Source organism: Martes martes (genome assembly GCF_963455335.1).
Source record: "Martes martes genome assembly, chromosome: 6".
Lineage (NCBI taxonomy): Eukaryota > Metazoa > Chordata > Mammalia > Carnivora > Mustelidae > Martes > Martes martes.
In genome coordinates this window covers 117,877,808-117,899,135 of record NC_137893.1, presented here as the reverse complement: position 1 = coordinate 117,899,135, position 21,328 = coordinate 117,877,808, and the positions used below count along the sequence as shown (strand labels likewise).

The 21,328-nt window shown below is 42.2% G+C and overlaps 1 protein-coding gene and 1 pseudogene across 2 annotated transcripts; one reads left to right on the top strand and one right to left on the bottom strand.

Annotated features, from left to right (window-relative positions):
- Positions 1-7,181: 7,181 nt before the first annotated feature.
- On the top strand, positions 7,182-11,778 carry LOC308344381 (HLA class II histocompatibility antigen, DP beta 1 chain-like; the record flags this gene model as incomplete). Its single annotated transcript, XM_080805937.1, has 5 exons — positions 7,182-7,251; positions 8,962-9,225; positions 10,168-10,449; positions 11,006-11,116; positions 11,705-11,778. The coding sequence occupies 5 exons, from the start codon at positions 7,182-7,184 to the stop codon at positions 11,776-11,778; spliced, it is 801 nt and encodes a 266-aa protein (XP_080662063.1).
- Positions 11,779-16,020: 4,242 nt separating this feature from the next.
- Positions 16,021-21,120, bottom strand: LOC308344379 (gametocyte-specific factor 1-like; annotated as a pseudogene). Its single transcript has 2 exons — positions 21,102-21,120; positions 16,021-16,569 (listed from the first exon to the last, which is right to left on the bottom strand). The product of its transcript is annotated as a gametocyte-specific factor 1-like (transcript).
- Positions 21,121-21,328: the final 208 nt, after the last annotated feature.

Below are 21,328 nucleotides of genomic sequence, written 5' to 3'. Positions count from 1 at the left end.
CTGATATGCAGGTGCTACCATCCCCATTTCAAAAATGAAGAAATTGTGGCCCAGAAAAGCAAGTAAAGTCATGTAAAGTTGTACACCTACTTCTACGCCTTATCTGGTACGAAACACAGAGACCCTTCGTCCATATCCTTTCTTCTTCTAAGAGCTACAGAACCACTGAGAGGAACCACACCATACACTTTGCAAAACTGCATTAAATCCCAGGGCTAATTTTAAGTTCTGGGATGGGCAGTTTAATCCCCCCAAGACATTAACGCACTGCTTAGGACTTTCTCTGTCCCACAACATGTCCGTGCAAGGGGGATGGCATTCCACCATGGAGAGGGAATGACATTCCTTGGGATCAATTCCTAGGGAGGAAAGTATATTTAAAAAAATCAAGCCTTATGACTCACCCAGTTGCTCAAAATGAGGATCCCTTTCCTTATACTGTCTTCAGTGACTCTTAACACCTTAAAGAATCATGTGCTTTATACCAAACTTCTGTCTAGTGAGTAACAATTCCTGCTTATTGGTTCCTTTTTCAGAATCTGGCCACACCCAGGGAATAAGGAAGCCTGTCCAAGCTCATCATCTCTGATATTTTAGCAGTGGAGCCCATTGAGTGAGAGCTGCTCTGACTGCAAGTGTCTCAGCCCCCATCCTTTCTCAGGCTCCAGGATGGTGATCCTTAGAAGCGCTGAGGTCCCAGGGATGACAGCCCTCATGATGTCCTTGGTGATGCTGAGCTCCCCTTTGGTTCAGAGCAGAGACACCCCAGGTAAGTGCAGAGCTGCTCCTCTTGGAGAACCCAGCTCAGGGAATGGCCTTAGGGAGTTTTCCATGTGGGCCCAGTCCCTGAGAAAGACTTTAAGGTTCTGACATCATGCAGGCGCTGCTATTCTCACCAGAGAGAGAAGGAGATGAGGTGTGCATGTGATGGGGACAGTGGTACCTGGTGGTCTGGAGTGATTTTGGAGGGACAAGGTTCTCACAAAAGGGTAGCCAAAGTGACATTTCAACATCCATCAAAGATCAGAAAGGGGAAATTAGGGTTAGTCTGCATTGTCCAAGATCTGAAGATCACCCTGTAGAATCAGCACTCCAGGTAAGGGCCCCTTCCACAGAACCAGGCAGGAACTGTCACTGGAACCAGTGAGGAACCAATGATGGCCAGAGCAGCAGGGGAGGGTGATGAGGACAAGCTGTGGTTAAGAGCAACAGGATACCAGTGCAGCTGATTGCCCCTCACATCAGGAATTGGATCAGGGCACATCAGGACAGGCCAGAGAAGAAGTGGGAAACGGGAAATGACCTCTTCTTCACCATGAAGAAGACCATTTGTGATAGAATGGTGAATTTGTTTATGTTAAAATTTCCCAGCCTCCTCATCCCCATCCATAAGGCCAGCCCCACTTCCTCCTAAGGATCAGGTACTCTCAGGTCCCTTCCTTAATTTCCAGGGATAAAAGCATTTGAAACTCCCAAATTCATCTGCTCAAATTCTATCCCAATGTACCCATTTCTCAGGTAGAGAGAAGGGAAAATTTCAGACATTTCTGATTCAGATGGGTAGAGAGTTAGACAGGGCAGCTCAGCTGTGGGCTCATGCCTGCCATGAGAGAAAAAATGGAGAAGCGAGAGTCCTAGACAGCCAGAGGAACTGTGGAAGTAGCTGGTGAGATGGGACAGTGTCCCACAAGAGGTGACAGGAGAGGCAACACTATTGTGGGGCCCAGGGACAGTGGTGCTGATATGAGTACATTGAAAACAGGGTTGGGGTATCCTTTGGGGTGAATAGCGAGCAGTGTGGTGGGTGGTAGGAGAGGTGGGATGAGATGGAGAACCCAATGGGTCCAGATTTAGGAGGAATGAATATAGTCTCATTACCTTGTGAGAGAGACCACTATGGGGAGCAAGCAGGTGGACCAGGAGCTCTCTGCACAGTTTTGATGCTGAGGAACTCATTACTAAGTGAAATATGAGTCCTGGAAACTTGGACCCAATGGGTTGGGCATATTCCTCCAACTTCTTATGCCTCCAACTCCTCAAGATTTCTTCAACTTCCAACAGAGCAAAAATAAAAAGAGACAAAAGGGGAGATGCTGAAGTTGTTGAGAAAATACTAGTGACTATTGGGTCATGAAGAAAACTTTGGAGAAAGAAAGCATCCAACTCATGGATGAAACAGAACTGTAACTCCAACAGCCACTTGAAACATTCTTTGTTCATGACATTTACCACTCTGGCATTGAAGCCCTGGGACTCTAACCTATCACACACCTGGGAGGCAGAAGACACCTGGGGATTTAATCTACTGTTTAGTCCACTTCTTCTATCTCCCTTTCCCAAGGGAAAGACATGGTGGAAAGAAAGAAATTATCAGTGTTAAGTTAATAAAAGCTCATTTTCAAGCATTAATGTTGTGCCTCAAAGGGCAGCTCCATTTGAGCCATTCTGAACAAACTAGGGTTCTGTCCTTTGTGTTTCTTTTTGTCTCCACATAATTTAAGCCATCATAGCTTGACAAGGGGAAGGGCTTTAACCTCCCGTGACCAGGACCAGACACTATGCTCTAGGTTTTATTTATAACATTTTATTTAATTTTAACATAGTCCTTCAAGGTAAATAATAATAATAATAGTAACATCCTTTTTTACAGGTGAAAAAGTTGAGAGTCTAACTTAAAGTTGCTTTACTTGCCCAAGGCCACACAGCTGGTCTGTGGACATCCTTATTGCTCTGTCCATATTACCTTCCTTGTATCCTATGGCAATTACATATTCTTAATATGTCCTATCTAGAAAGATGATTTATTTTACACCTGAAATTTTCAAGCTCTACTTTATTTTTTTCTTTTTTTTTTTAGAATTTTATTTATTTATTAGACAGAGATCACAAGTAGGTAGAGAGGCAGTCAGAGAGAGAGGAGGAAGCAGGCTCCTTGCCGAGCAGACAGCCCGATTCGGGGCTCAATCCTGGGACTCTGGGATCATGACCAGAGCCGAAGGCAGAGGCCTCAACCCACTGAGCCACCCAGGCGCCCCCACTCTCTACTTTAGAAAATTCAGATGTTTGGGCTCAGCAGGGAGCCTGCTTCCTCCTCCCTCTCTCTCTCTCTCTGCCTGCCTCTCTGCCTGCTTGTGATCTCTGTCAAATAAATAAATAAAATCTTAAAAAAAAAGAAAGAAAATTCAGATGTTTTCAAGAGTTTTAGAAACTCTGTAATATTTTTCAAGTACACATAGGAAACAGTTTTGAGAGAACTTTGTGACATTTGTCTGCTTTGAAAATAAGATTTCATTACTGTTTCATTACTGCTTTACTGTTTTTTTACATTTTTAATTCCAGTACAGTTAACACATAGTGTTATATTATTTCAGGTGTACAATATAGTGACTCAACAATTCTGTACATTACTCAGTGCGCGTCAAGATAAATGTACTCTTAATCCCCTTCACCTGTTCTCCCCTCTGGAATCCACCCGTTTGTTCTCTATAGTTAAGAGTCTGTTTCTTGGTTTGTCTTTTTTTATCCTTTGTTAAGTTGTGTTATTTCTTAAATTCCACATATGAGTGAAATCAGATGGTATCTGTCTTTCTCTGACTGACTTATTTCACCTAACATTATTCTATCTCCATCTATGTTGTTGCAAATGGCAAATTTCATTATTTTTTATTACTGAATAACATTCCATTGTATATATAAACCACATTTTCTTTATCCATTCATTTATTAAAGGACATTTGGGCTGTTTCCATAATTTGGCTATTATAAATAATGCTGCATTAAACACAGGGGTGCATATATGCTTTTGAATTTGTGTTTTCAGATTTTGGGGGTAAATAGCCAGTAGTGTGATTACTAGATCATAGGATATTTCTATCTTTAACTTTTTGAGGAATCTCCATAGTGTTTTCCACAGTGGCTGTACAAGTTTGCGTTCCCACCAAGAGCCATAGCAACATTTTTCTAGATGCCTCTTGAGGCAAGGAAAATTAAAGCAAAAATAAACTACTGGGACCACATCAGAATTTTTTAAAAAGTCCACTGCTTTGAAAAAAAGAAAAAAATTGAAACCATTATTCAGAACTAACAGAACTGTGTCCTCATTGAAAAACAGGTGGGGAAAATTCTCAGTGGGACAGGAAATGGAGTTCAGTGTGGGGGAGTAGAGCAGCAGTATCAACAGTAGGGCTGATAGAAGACAGAGAGCACAGACTCCAAAGTGGATGGGGCCGGGGGTTCAGAGGCTGAGGGGCAGAGCCCAGAGCAAGAAGACAGGCTTGGGAGAGCTGAGAGAAATGAAGTGCTACTGCAGCACAGCCCTCGTAGCCTAAAGTTGTATAGGGCTCCCTGAAGTTTGTGTGGTGGTGTCTCTCTTCTTCCCTGAGCAACCAGTTGAGCAACTTCAAGTTGGGGCATGTGGAGCCCTGAGGAAGGACAAGGACTCTGATGAGACCACTCAAGTCAACTCTTGTCATCTCTGCAGAGACAGAGATGATGGTCAGACCCCCTCACACTCTCTTCCTACTGTTAGGATGGCCTGTTAAGGCCCTTTGACAGCCGCTCAGAAAGACTCTTGAGTGGAGAAAGGAGCTTCATCTGGAGCTTGGGCTCCCTGAGCTCAGCCCTGAAATCACAGGGTGAGCCTTGTGTTGACCTATTCTCCAAACATCCTTTACTTCTGCTGTTATGCAGCATTGTCCTCATTTCTGTGGTCTGGGCAGTTGTGTGATAAATTCATTCTGGGCTTTCCATTTATGATACACTTTAAGTCACACAGAGAAGCTGTAATTTAAAAACTCCTTCAATAGGCAGCTGTAGAGCCCCAATTAGATTCCAGGCAGCCAGTAATTTATAATCAATTCTTTGCTGGTAGCATTACCCTGATAACAAAATCAGACAAAGACAACCCTAGAAAAGAAAACTGCAGGCCAATGTCCATAATGAATATATATTCAAGATTCTCAAAAGAATACAAACAAACCAAATTCATATTAAAGGAATTATACACCATGACTACGTGGGATTTATCCCTGGGATGCAAGCAGAGTTGAACATAAGCAAATAAATCAATCAATGTGTTACACCACGCTAACAAACGGAAAGGGACAAACAATACATGATCATCTCAACAGACACAAAAAAAGCAGTTGAGAAAGTTCAACATCCATTCACGATTAAACTCTCAACAAAAATGTAGAGGGACCTTAACCTCAACACAATAAAGGTCATATATGAAAAGCCCACAGCCTAACTTTCCAAAATCTGGTTCAAGCCAAGGATGCCCACTCTTGCATCCTCTTTTCAACATAAGATAATCCTAGACAGAGCAATTAGACAAGAAAAAGACATAAAAGATATCCAAATCAGAAAAGAAGAAATAGAATTATCCCTGTTTGTGGATGACATGTTCAGGTAGACAGAAAACCCTTGAGACTCAACAAAAAAACTATTAGAACATACCAACAAAGCCAGTAAAAACAGAACGAATCCAGTAACTTGCAAGATATGAAATCAAAATACAAACATCAATCACCTTTCTATGCACAAAGAACTATCCAAACTGAAGTTAAGAAAACAATCACACACACACACACACACACACACACACACACACACACGAAAACAATCACAAAAATAAAGAAAACAATCACACACAATAACAACAAAAAGTATAAAATACTTAGGAATAAACTTAACCAAAGAAGTAAGACTTACACAATGGAAATTACTGAAAAGTTGGTAAAATAAAACAAAGAAGACACAGATAAATGAAGACATCCACGTTCATGGACTAGAAGAATGTTCATACAACCTAAAGTTACATACAGATTCCATGCCATCCCTTTCGAAACCCCAATGGGATTCTTTACAGAATTAGAATGAGATAATTCTAAAAGCCGTTTGGAATTACAAAAGACCCTGAATGATCAAAACAATCTTGAGCAAGAAGAACACAGCATCACATTTCCCGATTTCAAAATGTATTACAGCGCTACAGTGATCAAAACACTATGATGCTGGCATAAATACAGACATATAGGGAACAGTGGAATATAATAGAGAGCCCAGAAATAAATCCACATATCTACAGTCAAGTGATATTCAACAAGAGTGCCAAGAACATACAATAAAGGAAAGACAGTCTTTAATAAATGATATTGAGAAAACTGGATATCCACATGCAGAATAATAAAATAGGACCCTTATCTCATACCATATACTAAAATCAACTCAAAATTGATTAAAGATTTAAATGTAAAATCCAAAATTATAAAACTCCTAGAAGAAAACATAGAGGAAAACCTTCTTGACACTGGTCTACACAATGATTTTTTTTTTTTTGATTCAACATCAAAAACGCAGGCAACAAGCAAAAACAGACAAACTGAAAAGCTTTTGCACAGCAAAGGAAACAATACAGTGAAAAGGCAACCTATGGAATGGGGAGAAAATATTTGCAAACCACATATTCAAAATGCAGGAGCTCATGTAACTCAATAGAAAAAAAAAAAAAACCTGATTTAAAAAAACAGCAAAGGATCTGAATAGATATTTCTCCAAAGAAGACATACAGTGGTTAACATGTATATGAAGAAGTGCTCAACATTACTAATGAATTTACTAATTCACTTTACTAACTATCAACTTCACTAATACAAATTAAAACCACAGTGAGGTATCATCTCACACCTGTTAGAATGGTTAGAATCAAAAGATGGAAGATTAATGATGCTAGGATGTGGCGAAAAGAGAACCAGATACACAGCTGTGAGGATGTAAGTTGGTGCAGCTACTATGGAAAATGGTATGGAGGTGCCTCAAAAAATTAAAAATAGGACTGCCATATGATCCAGCAATCTCACTTCTGGGCATATATCCAGAAGAAATGAAATCTGGATTTTGAAAAGATACCTGCTCTTCCATGTTCATTTCAGTATTATTCTCAAAACCAACATATGGACACAACTTAAACGTCCAAGGACAGATGAATGAGTAAAGAAAATATGTGTATATATACATAATGCAATACTCTTCAGCCTTTAAAAAGAAGGAAGTCCTGGCATTTGCAACAACATGAATAAACCTGTAGGACATTATGTTCAGTGAAATGAGCCAGATGTAGAATGACAAATACTGCATGATTTTACTTATATGTGAAGTCTAAAATAGTCAAATTGATAGAAATGGTTACAGGAGCTGGGGGAGGTGAAAATGAGGAGATATTTTTCAAGGAGTACTACATTTCAGATATGGGTAAGTTCTGGAGAACTGTGCACAGCAATGTGACTATAGTTGACAATATTATATTGTGTACTTGAAATCGTAGGTGGTCTCACCAAAGAAAGAGAAAAAAAGACAATTAGTAACTGTATGAGATGATGAATATGTTGATTGGCTTCCAAATATTTCACAATGTACAATGATGGTGTCAGACCATCAGGTTTTACACCTTAAATATATATGATTTTATTGTCAAATATATGTCAGTAAAGCTGGAAACATGTTAAAAAACAAAACCAATTTTCTGCTCATTCTCTGATTTATAAGTATTTACTAAGGCTTAGGTTAGGTGCTGTATACAAATATGAATAAGAGTAACTTGCCTTAAAATGTTCAAGTGTAAAGAGCGCGGCAGGACATGGGGGAAAAAATCAAATTGTCTGCGGGTCCCTAATGGGACCATTGTGATAAGATTCTAAAATACACAGAGAATGCACCCACCCACTCTAGTGGGTTTCCTACATAGTTTTTGCTCCTATGCATTCTTTCAAGATAGGTATTTCTCGTGCCTATATTTTTAATATTCCTACTATAAAGTGCACAACCATTTGGTTTCATCTAATGGTTACATAACACTCCATGATCCAGGGCCATCTGGGTGGCTGAGTCGGTTGAGCATCCAACTCTCAATCTCGGCTCAGGTCATGATCTCAAGGTCCTGAGATCGAACCCCATGCTAGCTCCATGCCCAGTGGGGAGTCTGTCTGGGATCCTCTCTCCTTGCCCCTCTGCCCTCCCCCTGTTCATGCTTTCTAAATAAATAAATAAATAAATAAAATCTTTAACAAAATATTCCATGGTGCACATCGACAACAGATTTTAGGTGTTTGCTGTCCCAGGTATGATCACACCAACTGATTCCTGCCAATTCCTCAGCGTCACAAATAATGCCCCAGGCAGCCGCAGCCCCTACGTGTCCCTTTATGGACCTGTATGGACGTTCTAGACATCTAACAAGTTGTGGGAGTGCTGAGTCACATGGCATACATCTCTTCAAGTTGACCAACTGTCCTTCTAGCCATGGGAGAGTGGGTGGCTACACTCCATATGATGCTTTCTCCACACCGCCAAGCACCAGCATGGAACTATCCAGACTCTAACTGTCCCGAGTCTAGAAGATCTCAGTCTCATTGCTTTCTGAATTTTCTTCCCACTGGTGAGCTGCAGTCTGCCTTGCAAGTTTCCTCTCCTATAAATTCCCATTTCCACTCCTTACCCAGTTCTCTATCACTGTCCTTTATTTTGCTTGTTTCTTTTAGGAATTGCTTATATATTTTAGATACTGATCCCATGTCAATTTTAAACATTGCAAGTGTATTTCTATTCCGTCTCTTAACTTCTTAGTGGTGCATAGCAGAAGCATTGAATTTTAAGGTAATTCATAAAGCCTTGTGATTTTATGTTTGCTTAAGAAATGCTTCCTCACCCCCATATTCATTATTATATTCCCCTATACATACTTTTTGTTTAAAGATTTTATTTATTTATTTATTTATTTGGCAGAGAGAGAGAGAGAGAGGGAGCAGGGGGAGGTGCAGCCAGAGGCTGAGGGAGAAGCAGCCTCCCTCCTGAGCGGGGAGCGTGATGGGGACTTGATCCCCGATTCTGGCATCAGGGCCTGAGCCACCCAGGCGCCCCTCTCCTAGACATTCTTCTATTCACCTCCTGGTTTACTCCCCGCAGAGCTTTACGTCTACCAGAGGCGGAGCACCTGCTTGGAGTTCAACGGGACGCACCGCTTCCTGGAGCAGTACACGTACAACCGAGAGCTGTTCGTCCAGTTCGACAGCGCCGCGGGGGTGTTTGTCGCCGTGTCCGAGCTGGGCCGCATAACTGCCAGAAACTGGAACATCCAGAGGGAGTTCCTGTACCTGAGACGGAGCGCCGTGGACTCCGTGTGCAAGCACAACTTCGACCTGGACGAGGGTTTCACGCTGAAGCGCCGAGGTGACAGGGCGGGTCTGAAGCAGTCACTCTGCACGGGGTGGACTTGGGCGGCAGAGGCAGGAGCTGCCGCCGCGTCCGGGAGTCCGCACGGAGCCCAGGGGCCAGGCCAGCGCGGCAAGGGGCCAGACTCCCCGCTGGGCAGACAGGAAAGAGCCAGCAGCATTGGGCTTGCGGATTTTGCGACAACCCTTTTTTTTTCCTGGTAGAGGAAGCCCGGAGACAGGTTAAAATCAAGAACAGATCAAGCTACTTTATTTCTTCTCCCATCTATCTATCTATCTATCTATCTATCTATCTATCTATCATCTATCAGAGAGGAAGAGAGTTGGAGCACAAGCAGGGGGAGCGGCAGGCAGAGGGAGGAGCAGGCTCCGCACCCAGCAAGGAGTCCTATGTGGACCTGATCCCAGGGTTCATGGGGATCATGATGGCAGCCAAGGGTAGATGCTTAACCAACTGAGCCACCCAGGCATCCCATTTTCTCCTCTTTTTTTAAGGAGAATATCAGACTGCTAGATCAGAGGAAATCTATGGGCTGAATATATTCTGATTCCAAGATTATATCTGGCAGGATTATACACCTTTTGAACAAGATGAGAAAAATGTAAATTCAGGTAGCCTTGTTGCTGGTCCAATATTTCTGCTCAAGGAATACTAGTCACTGTCACCTACATTTCTGGTGGAAGTGTTCTAGAGCACCAACTCTGACCCTCTCCTGTTCTTCTTTGCTCTTGCATTATTGGGTATGACAAGGTCGTTCTTAGAACATTCGAATGTTTTATTCCTTTTTTCTCCTGGGTTCCCCATCTCCTGCCTCTAAGTAGCTTATTAGGGGGTAGGATTCATCTTTAACATCTGAGAAGTCTGTTTGGCAAGAAAACTGCTTGATGCACCACATTGGCTGTCTCAGCTGTCCTAACAAGAGTCTTTTCCCCCTCCTAGTCCAGCCTCAAGTGCATGTCTCCCCCTCTAAGAAGGGGCACCCGCAGCACCACAACCTGCTTGTTTGCCACGTGTCAGATTTCTACCCAGGCCACATTCAAGTTCGCTGGTTCTTGAATGGACAGGAGGAAACAGCTGGGGTTTTATCCACCAACTTGATGCATAACGGAGACTGGACCTTCCAGATCCTGGTGATGCTGGAAATGACCCCCCAGCAGGGAGACATCTACACCTGCCAAGTGGAGCACCCCAGCCTGGACAATCCTGTCACGGTAGAATGGAGTGAGTTACTCCCTGATGACCCTCCAGGCTCCAGGCTCGGAGGTCCGCTCATTTTGTCTTGTGTCACTGCACAACGCTACCCCGTGATCTTCATCAACCTAATGGCCTCGGCCTCGGCTGGGAGCAGGGAAGATCTGGCAATCCTCACATGCATTTATCCTGCCCCGGGGTAGGGGGGGTGTCTAGAGAATCTCTCTGTGTCAAAGAACAAACAAACAAGCAAACAAACAAGCAAACAAAACAGAAAGGCGTCACCTTCCTGACTGGCCCTCAGACATGGAAATGCCTCTCCCTTCAGCCTCCCTTCAGTCCCTTAAGCTTGGACTTAATGGCTGACCTAAAACCAGCATTTGCCTCCTGTGGAAGTCAGCACTCTGAGGCCCCAAACTTTAGAGTGCTTTCCACACCTACTCCTTCTCCCTAGTGGCTCTGCGCTTGGCCTTATCCCCTTCCTTTTCCCTCCGTGGTAGACTAGATCAGGCTCCAGGTGTCAGACAGGGCCCTGAGGTGGATGCACATGGAGGGGGGGAGTCACCCTGACTTCTGTTCTCCCCAGGGGTACAAGCTGGTTCTGCTCGGAGCAAGATGCTGGCTGGAGTCGGAGGCTTTGTGCTAGGACTCATCGCCCTCGGAGCAAGCTTCATCCTCCGTTTTCGAAGCCAGAGAGGTAAGAAACTTCTGGAAAGTGGTTGATACTGTCTTTCCACTGTGTCACTATTCTTCAGTGAAGACATTTTCACAGAAAAGCAAAACAACAGAGCAAAAGAGGCCACTGAAATCAGACTCTGATGAGGCAAAGACAGCCCTGTAGGAGGAAGTTGCGTAGCCCGAGATCTGGTCCGGTAAGACAGGGCGCCAGATAGCCTGTTCTTCAGGGTGTTCTCTTCAGTCTGGGGACTCACACCTGCAGAGTGGACCCTGCTTTCATTCCCAATGACATGGGGACGCCGGTGGAAATGTTTGGGTAATTTTCCAAGATGTCATTGCTCCTTACTCTCCCAATGACCAATCCATCTTCCCTTTCACTTTCATTTCATGATGACAGGGACCTCAGCCAACAGGTGGTATTTCTGCTCCCTTCTTCCTTCTTGGATGTAATTGCAACACGAGATTGGGAGCATTCAATGAGTATGCTGTGTTCAGTCAGGATAGATCACAGGAGGTGCCTGGAGAATAGGAGAAAGTCTGAGGCTGCTCCTTTCTCTCAAATTGAGCCAAACTGCCCCCAACTCTTGATCCTATTTTTCTCTTTAAGTGGGTGTGGCTACAGAGCATGACTTCGCCCCACTGCTGAAGGAACTCCAGAAACTCTTTGCCATTTTTCACTAAGCCAACATTTAACCTCTTGCTATAATTTTTTTCTCCCCTGGGACTCTAGACAGAAAGGAAACGTAGACTTTAAGCTTGGATTGTTTTAAATTCTTCTTCTGGGGCACCTGAGAGGCTCACTGGATTAAGCATCTACCTTTGGCTCAGGTCATGATCTCAGGGTCCTGGGCTCGAGGCCCCCATTGGGCTCCCTGCTCAGTGGGGAGCCTCCTTCTCCCTCTCACTCTGTTCCTCCCCCTTCCCCACCACTTGTGCTTTCTCTCAAATAAATAAATAAAATCTTTAAAAGTAAATATAAATGAATAATAATTCTTTTTTAAAGATTTTATTTATTTATTTGACAAACAGAGATCACAAGTAGACAGAGAGGTAGGCAGAGAGAGAGGGAGAAGCAGGCTCCCCACTGAGCAAGGAGCCTAATGCAGGACTCAATCCCAGGACCCTGGGATCATGACCTGAGCCGAAGGCAGAGGCTTTAACCCACTGAACCACCCAGGCATGCCATGAATAATAATTCTTCTTCTTCCTTTTTTTCTCCTCCTCCTCCTCCTCATTCCCTTGCCTTTCCCCCTCCTTCTCTTCCTCCTCTTCCTTCTTCTTTTTCTTCACAGGGCTCCTGAACTGATCTCAGACATCACAAGTAGCCTTGGAAAAAGCGGTTCTGATATTCCTGTTGTCCAGCAGCCTCCCACATCCAGAAAGGACATTGTGGCTAAATTGTGCCCCCTTAGGCCAGTTTCTGAGTCCCTGCATTTTAATTCAACATACTTCTCTTTCTCAAGTTCTTCCAGTCTATAGAGTGACCTTTCCTGGGGAACATAAACCATCTAAATAGAATGTTGTTTTTCTTTCTTTTTGAGAGGAAGTAGATGGTCATGCGCCATGCTTACGGTTGAAGGGTTTGGTGATCACCGGACAAGTCACTGTTGTTTTATCCAGTCATGGAGAAATAAACTTCTTGATGGTGATCAGTTTTCCCTATTGAACCGGAGGCCAGCTGATAGTGGACCGCCCAAAATTTGCTTTGCATCATTGTAGATGACCAAGTTCATGCTGCATTCTTACCAGTGAGAGGTGGAACCATTACCCCTAGAAATTCCATGTGGAAAAGACACTGAGCTTGGACTTGACATTCATACAGGACTGATAAAGTGATAAAGTATGTCAGTCACTAAGAATATGCTTTCCAAGTGTAAAAACCAACAGAAGATCAGAATTGTGTATACAGGTATAATATGTTAATATTATGGTTCTTTTTTTATACTATTCACATCAAGGCATAAAAACAGACTTACCCCATGACTCTCTGTTTATCAGATCACCCGAAAGTCTTTCCCTTCTGAGTCAGTCTGTAGGAAATATATCTCCAGTTCCAAAAGGGCCAAAGACAAGTGTATACCAGATTTTTAAAAATTTTTTTGTTGTTTTATTTTAGTCACCATACAGTACATCATTAGTTTTTGATGTAGTGTTCCATGATTCATTGTTTGCATATAATACCTGCTCCATGCAATCCATGCCTTCTTTAATACCCACCCCCAGGTTCATCCCGCTCCCCTCTAAAACCCTCAGTTTGTTTCCCAGAGTCCATAGTCTCTCATGGTTCATTTCTCACTTCGATTTCTCCCCCTTCATTTTTCTCTTCTCCTAATGTCCTCCATGCTATTTCTTATGTTCCACAAATAAATGAAACCATATGACAACTGACTTTCTCTGCTTGCTTATTTCACTCAACATAATCTCCTCCCGTCCCACCCATGTTGATGCAAAAATTGGGTATTCATCCTTTCTGGGGGCTGAGTAATATTCCATTGTATATACGGACCACATCTTCTTTATCCATTCATCTGTTGAAGGGCATCTTGGCTCTTTCCACATTCTGCTATGAACATTGGGGTGTATACGGCTCTTCTTTTCACCATACCAGATTTTTTTCAGACATGTGTCTGCTTTTAGAATATAGTTTATTATGATTTTTATCAATCTTTTTAATTAACGTTTCAGACCAAGACAGAAATCATATTTGTTTCCATCATTTCATGGTATGGTATGCCACCTAAGCCCAAATTTCATATAATAGTAATCAGGAAAACTTCTAATTCCTGTAACATTTATAGATTAGCATCATTTCTCAAAAATGACGGATCTTAACCAAGCTTAAAGAGCTTTCCTTTCTTCACTGACCTTCTTCCCTATGACTACCTAAAACCAGTTTGATCCAATATCATCATAAACTATAACTTTAAGTCAGGTTTTGATTTTAAATAAGGGGCTGTGTCGGGGATCCTCAAGACCAGCCAGATTAGGTGATTCACTAGGAGGAATCATGTAATTGTACTCATGGCTGTGATTTATTACCGCAAAGGTCTACAAAGGAAAGTCAAGGAAAAAGCACATGGGGCAAAGCCCAGAAAAACCAGGTGTAAGCTTCCAGAACTCCTCCCCTATTGGAGCCACAGGAAACACTTAATTTCTCCAGCCACAAATTGCGATCACACGTGTGAAATATTGTCTGCCAGAAAAGCTCAGCACTCAGGATTTTTACTGGAGCCTGGTCATGTAGGCACCATCTGCCACCACATACCCAAATTCCAGACTTGCAGAAGGAAAGCAGGTGTTCGGCATAAACCATATTTTTGTACAGTTTAGGTACAATTTAAGCATATTCTTATCAGGTCTGGAAATGGTGGAAACCCTTTGAAAAATCCAAGCTCCCAGATGCCAGGCAGGGGCCAACTTTGTAAGCAGGCCAAAAGGATGGTAGACCTGCTATGTTACTTCTTTTCTGCACAGAGGCAAACCACTCATTTTGCTGACAACTTTCAAAATAACATGAGTATCCATTTTTATCCAAAAAAGACATATGTTGATACAGAAAACACCCTTAAAGACTAGGTTTCTGGAAACATGGGTTATTGCAGAAGACATAGAGCTAAATTCATATAATTATATTTAACTATTGTTATGTGAAATTACTATTACAAATGTTTTATGAATCCTATTAGCATTTAAGTAGGTTTTTTTTTTTTTAAGTTATCCCTAGGGGAATTGAACTCACAACCCTGAGACCAAGAGCTGCTCATTCCACTGACTGAGCCCGCCAGGTGCCCTTGGATTAAAGAGTTTTTGAAAAGCTGAAGTACAAACAAAGGATGCAGATGAAAGTATTCTGTTCTTTAAAGTCCTTGGTTTCTACTCAATGCCATGAGAAATTACACATGCTTTCTAGCTTGTGATATTTCTAGCCAGATATAGTAGCCCACCTCTCAGTGCTCCAAATGAGAAAGTTAAGTTGTAATTCATATGTCCACTGTCCATCATCTTGGAAAAAAGAGAGAGGCAATCCACTTAGTTTCCAAAGAATTTCACATCCAAGAAGCTTGACTATGAATGAGCCCCACGTTGCCTGCACTGCCTAAAAAGAGAGGGACTTCACTATTTGGGATTTTGATCAAAAACAAGCCTTGCCAGCGAGGTCTGACAAGCCAGCATTTATAATGCCTAAAAGTTAATTTAATATTATCTGGAGTCATAATTAAAAGGAACTTAGTTTAAAAACATTTGCCTGTTATCTTATAAAGCAGAACCAATACATTAATTTAGGGTTTGACAAGGAGAAGAGAATCTCCCTGATTTTCTGTTTGGTTAAAAATTCCTCCTAACATGGTGTCATCTGAGGACAGTCCGAAAGCTGTGAGTTAACTCAGAATTCTAACCACTGAGTCCTGTTTTGAAGCTTGCCCTCTTGAGGGTAGAGGATTGCCATGTGGAAACATAATAGGGAAATTTCTTTTTCATAACACATAAATTACTTAGTACTTCTGTCCTTTCCTTTTTTTTTTTTTAATCTAGAGCGATGCTTTATTTGAAATAGTTCTTCTGAGCTTAAGGTTTCTCTCTTTAAAACAAAAACAAAAACAAAAAAACCTGTTTTAATCAGGATCCACACCCAACACGGGGCTTGAACTCACAACACTAAGATCACAGGTCCCATGTTCTATCTGCTGAGCCAGCCAGAAGCCACTGACCCAACTCGCCAGGCACCAAATGTTCTTTCTTGCATCGAATGAGTGAGAACTCAAAGCAGGGAGAGGGGAAAAAAGGAGAAAGGTACTTGTCAGTTTGAAAGTCACAGTTTATCTTTCTACAATTAAACTAAGAGGAAAAAAGTGAAAAGCCCACTGGTAGTAGGAAGAAACAAGAGTCTTCTAGGACCTGGCGTTTGATGAGGTAGATACTCAGTTACTGTGCATTTCCATTGCTTTTCTACGGCAGCGAATACGGCAGAGCCAAGGGAACGCGCATGCCCGAGGCCAGGTTACTCTTCTTTTCCAGAACCCCTAACTGTATTGCTGGCAGGGTTGTTGTTGCCACAGTAGTTGGCTGTGCCCCAGACAAGTGGGGGTGCTGGTCTGTTGCCACAGATCTTTATCCCAGCCTTCATCACAAGGAGGGCACTGCCATGTGCGCTCAGCCAGAGTCTCTTGTCCAAGGTTCCTGATTCGGTTGACAACATTCTGCTCAGTACAGCTTTTATCATCACAGCTTGAGATACGATGACTGATTTCGGCCCGAGGAACCTGGTGAGCACTGAAGTGGCGAGCACTGAAGGGACAAGCAACCAATTTACGACACGGGCATGACTCCTTCCGTACTCGGTAAGATGATGAGGAAACCTGCAGGCCCTGATCTGGCGGGTTTTATTGTAGGGGCATTGTATTAGCTTTTCAGGCTCCACGGACTCGGTGCAAGCTTCTTCCCCGTTGGAAATGAAGGAGCTGAATCCAAGTGCTGGGTGGACACCCCCACCCCCACCCCGCAGTCACCTTCTCGCCCCGGCTATGCTCACTTCCGGCTCCTGATGTCAGGGGGTTATCCTTTCCTTCGTTATTGAACAACTGTAGGAATTACTATTGTAGGGTATTGTTAATGCTCATGAGAAAATTCTCAGTTTTTTGAGGAAGCAGCACTGCAAGGATCTGAATTTTAAATGGTCTCGAAAGCTCGAGAATATTAAGAAGGATCCCATCACCACCTAGTGGCCGAGGGTGGAATCTACACTTGAAACAAGAAGCAAGGGCATTTGTCCATTTGGGAATACTCCAACATTTTTAACAAAAAAAAAGTTAGAGAAAAAGTTAGGCATACAAAAGCCAAAACAAATATGGTCAAATGTTGAGGCTTTGGTAGCACGGTGCTTCTGCGGTTTGGCTATGCCTTTAACAGCAGCTGTGAAAATATGCTAGTCATGGCTCTGTCACTAAACAAACCCTAATTATATTTTTACATAACTGAATCTAAAGAAAACATACCAACAGAAGGAAACCCCTCAGCATCAATTTTGGAAAGAAGGACTACATAACTAGAGACTGCTAGTAGCTGGAGAGTGAATGTGATCACCCGGAAACGGAGCATCGTTGTCCAATAGAACTATTCAGCAGTGGTAGAAATGTTCTGTGTCTGAGCGGGCTGATAAAGTAGCCACATATACTTTTGAGCGTTGAAAATGCTAATGGCCCATGCAACTAAGGAGGTGAAATCGTCATTTAATTTTAAAATGTTTAAATTCAAATTGTCAAAGCCACCTGTGACTAGTAGCTACCATACTGGGCACGCAGAGTAGAGCTTACAATCTTTCTCTAAAAATATGTAGGCCCTCTCTTAGTAGCTTTCAGTGGAGGCAGAACCATCCGCTGGTGAAACTGCTAGAGAATTGAAACGTGAAAAAGAATGAGACAAGCAAGGGAAAGTGGAAAGAAAGAGTCTTGTCTGGTCACAGCTCATTAGACTTGAGGATATCGAATCTCAAAGACATAACAGGCCCACTATCAAGTTAATAAAATTACAAAAGAAGTTAAGGAAGCACCAACAGTCCAATTCTACCACATACAGACGCTTCAACCATAGAAATAATCTTGGCAAACTTCCAACTCACATAGTTGAAAAGCGCTGGGAACCAAGCCAAAGGAAATCACAAAGACAAAGAGCTCATAAACTTTAGGAACACATTTTTCCTGGTACATACAAAAAGGGGGGCACTTCAACACACCTCCTTCATTCTCCCTGTGAGTTTAAAGAGTTTTGCCCTAAAGATCAAGCCAGATCCTCTTGTAGGACAGCACAAATAGCCCCCAAGATCTGTCCCTCTGGACCTGTTGCAGTGGTAGATCTGTCTGGAGACACTGTAGACTCTATTAAAACTTTGGACCAAGGAAAATATCCCAGAACTCTAGGAACCTTGGGGTACAGGATCAACAGCAACTATCAATCAGGAAAACCTAATCTAATACGAGAGCTATTTTGAATACTGGGGCATGTGGAAAGGAAACTATATATAAGGCGAGATCAGTTGAGATAACATTAAAGGGGTTTACAGGAAACCAAAAAAGTTCCAGTGGTGATTTCACCTGTCCCCGGGTATGTTATTTGAATCCACTAATGCAATTCTGGAAATTGGAAAAGCTACCACTTTGAACCTCTGGAATTCTACTTCCCCGGGGAGGGGGCGGGAAGGTAATATGAAAGTGTCAAGTCTCTAGGAGAATATGCAAAATAACAATTATGATCAAATAATTGGAGAATCTGGAGATACCCATCCCACCAATAGAACTCACTGGCAGTCAAAAGGTAGGTGCAGGGCGCCTGGGTGGCTCAGTGGGTTAAATCCTCTGCCTTCAGCTCGGGTCATGATCTCAGGGTCCTGGGATCGAGGCCCGCATCGGGCTCTCTGCTCAGCGGGGAGCCTGCTTCCTCCTCTCTCTCTCTCTCTCTGCCTACTTGTGATCTCTGTCTGTCAAATAAATAAATAAAAATCTTAAAAAAAAAAAAAAAAAAAAAGGTAGGTGCATCTTGGAAGTTACAGCAATATTAGGAAGATTAGCTAATCCTTAAATAGTACTTACTAAGTGCCAGGGACTGTTCTAAGTACATATATTTAACTCATCTAATTGTAATATATATAGATATATGATGTTAGCACTGTACTTGATATCATTTCCTCAGTAAAGGATCTTCCTAAATCAATCCTTGGTTAGCATACGTGCATCCATCTCGCTGGTGTATTCTTTTTAATACCAATAAATCATGTTCACCACCACAGTTTGCTTTCACTCGGCTGCCCTAACAAGTCACACTGACTGTATCACCAAAGTAAATTCTTCCACCCTGAGGCATAATCCAATAAAACAGCATTTAAACAGCTGACCTAATGGGTGATGGAAGTTAAAGAGGGCACGCATTGTGATGAGCGCTGGGTGTTACAGGTAAGCGATGAATCACTGAATTCCCCTCCAGAAACCAATATTGCACTGTATGTTAACCAAAATTTAAAAAAAAAGAAATACAATAAACAGATGACCTAAATCCAATTCAAGTATTAAAATTGTTCATTATAATAATGACACATTAACCAGGGGTCACAATTGGGCCTGTGAGGAATTTTTTTTGGGGGGGTGCATATCCTCTTTCCTGATCATTGTGGTGATTACACAATGCATGTTTGTCAAAACTTCTGAACGATTCAGCAAAGAAGGATAAATTTTACTGTGTGTAAATTATATCTCCGCAACACTGATTTTTAAAAAGTATTGCACCCAAAAACTCTGTCTTCCCTTATTGACTTAATGATTAACTTAATGATTAAAGTAAACTTTTGGGAAGAAAATTCTTCCCAAAATCAGGCAAAAGCCTTTGCCCTTGAAACTCCTTACCCAAGAAAGGAGAATAGGAATCAATTGGTATGTTTGAATTCTGAAAACTGCATATCCACAACCATATTAAACTTGGGTCTCTTCACCAATTAGCAAAAATGGATCCAAATTTTGAAGGTCCTTAAACAGCAAGATGCCTTCGAGCCATGCTTATACAGTAACCACTAGCTACATGTGGCTAGATTAATTAAAATTAAATAAAATTAAAAGTAAAGTTCCTTTGGGACGCTAACCACATTTCAAGTGCTCAATAGCCAACTGGGGCTAGTGGCCACCATATTGGACTGCACAGATGTAGAACAGTTCCATTATTCTAGAAAGTTCTATTGGATAATATTGCTTTAGGGGCTAAACAGGTATACAGATCCTTGGAGTTTAATGATTTGAGTAAGATATACATAACTATATGGCATATATCTCTGGGAATTCAACTGGCTGGCATTGTTAACAAATTAAATCATTTTAAAAGGATGTATTAAATTAAAATTAAATCATCTTATAAGGTTGCATACTGTAGCTATTCTACTGATGTTCCAGTAGGACAATGACCTCAAGATACTCAGAGACAGGCCTAGCAACAGAGGCAACTCATGGCGGAGTCATGGAGGAAAGCGTGTTTCTCTAAGTGCATCCAAAAAGGCCTCCAAAAATTCAAGAAATTCCCAGTGGAAGGTGTGCCAGGAAAACCAAATAAGCAGCCTATTTGTTTTTAATCTTCTGCTTAATGCTTTGCCTTGAACTGTTGGCCTTTAAGCCACCACTCATAGATAGATGACCTTGGAATGCTCCTCCCCCCATTAAGGCAAAAAACTGTGTTTTTATACAAACGATTTTTATGGAAATTATAAGACCATTTTATTGGTAAAAACCACTGCACAATCCCCCATTTTGGATCTTACTTAAGAAATTGTTTAGAGACATGGCATGGCAGAAAATACTAACTGTATCACCAATATCCATAATCTCTGATTCCTAAATAGAATTTTCCATTTCACAAGGGCACACAGACTTCCAGAATAAGTACTGGTTTCCCATCCTCCTCTCCGGTTATGTACAGTCACACACAAATTCTGTCCAATGAGCTGTATGCAGAGCTGCTGTGTGCAACTTCTAGAAAGTGCCCTTATAAAAAGGGAGATGGGTCCTTCTTCCCCCTTCCCCCTTTCTGCTGATTGGAATGTAGACATGAAGACTGGAACTCAGGCAGTCATATTGGACTTGAGTAGGAAGAGCCATGTTGAGGCTGGTGGAACAAGATAGAAGGAATCTGAACCCTGACACTGTTAAAAATCCTATCAGACCTGGGGAGTCATAAAAAAAAAAAAAAAAAAAGAAAAGAAAGAGAAGTCTGTCTTGGTTAAGCCACTATTGCATTCAGAATTTTCTGTTTCTCCCAGCTCAACCTAATCCTATGCAATATATATAGCATCTCTGGTTCTCAGCCAAAATGTAACAAGAGTAGACTCAATGAAATACAAAATGGAGCTCCCAGGGTGCGTCCCACCCTCAAGCGTCAGATAGGTATGGACTGGCTTCCTCCAGTCCTGGCACAGGAAGGGCTTTCAGTGACCACTGGCTCACAAGCTATTTATCTTCTACGTCACCACACCTCACATGGCGCATTGTCCGACATCACACGCCTCCATGGGCACTTGTTAGCAAGTGCGGCTCTGTGAGTCCCAGAAACAGGATGGGGAAGGATCCCAGGCACTGGGCACGTGGTGAGTGTGGGGTCATCTCCGATGATTTCAGAAGGGATCTGGCATAGACTTATTTGTAGTAATAAATCAATATCACACCTCAGTGGCAGTTATACCTTTCAGTTTCCCGTGTTCAATCGA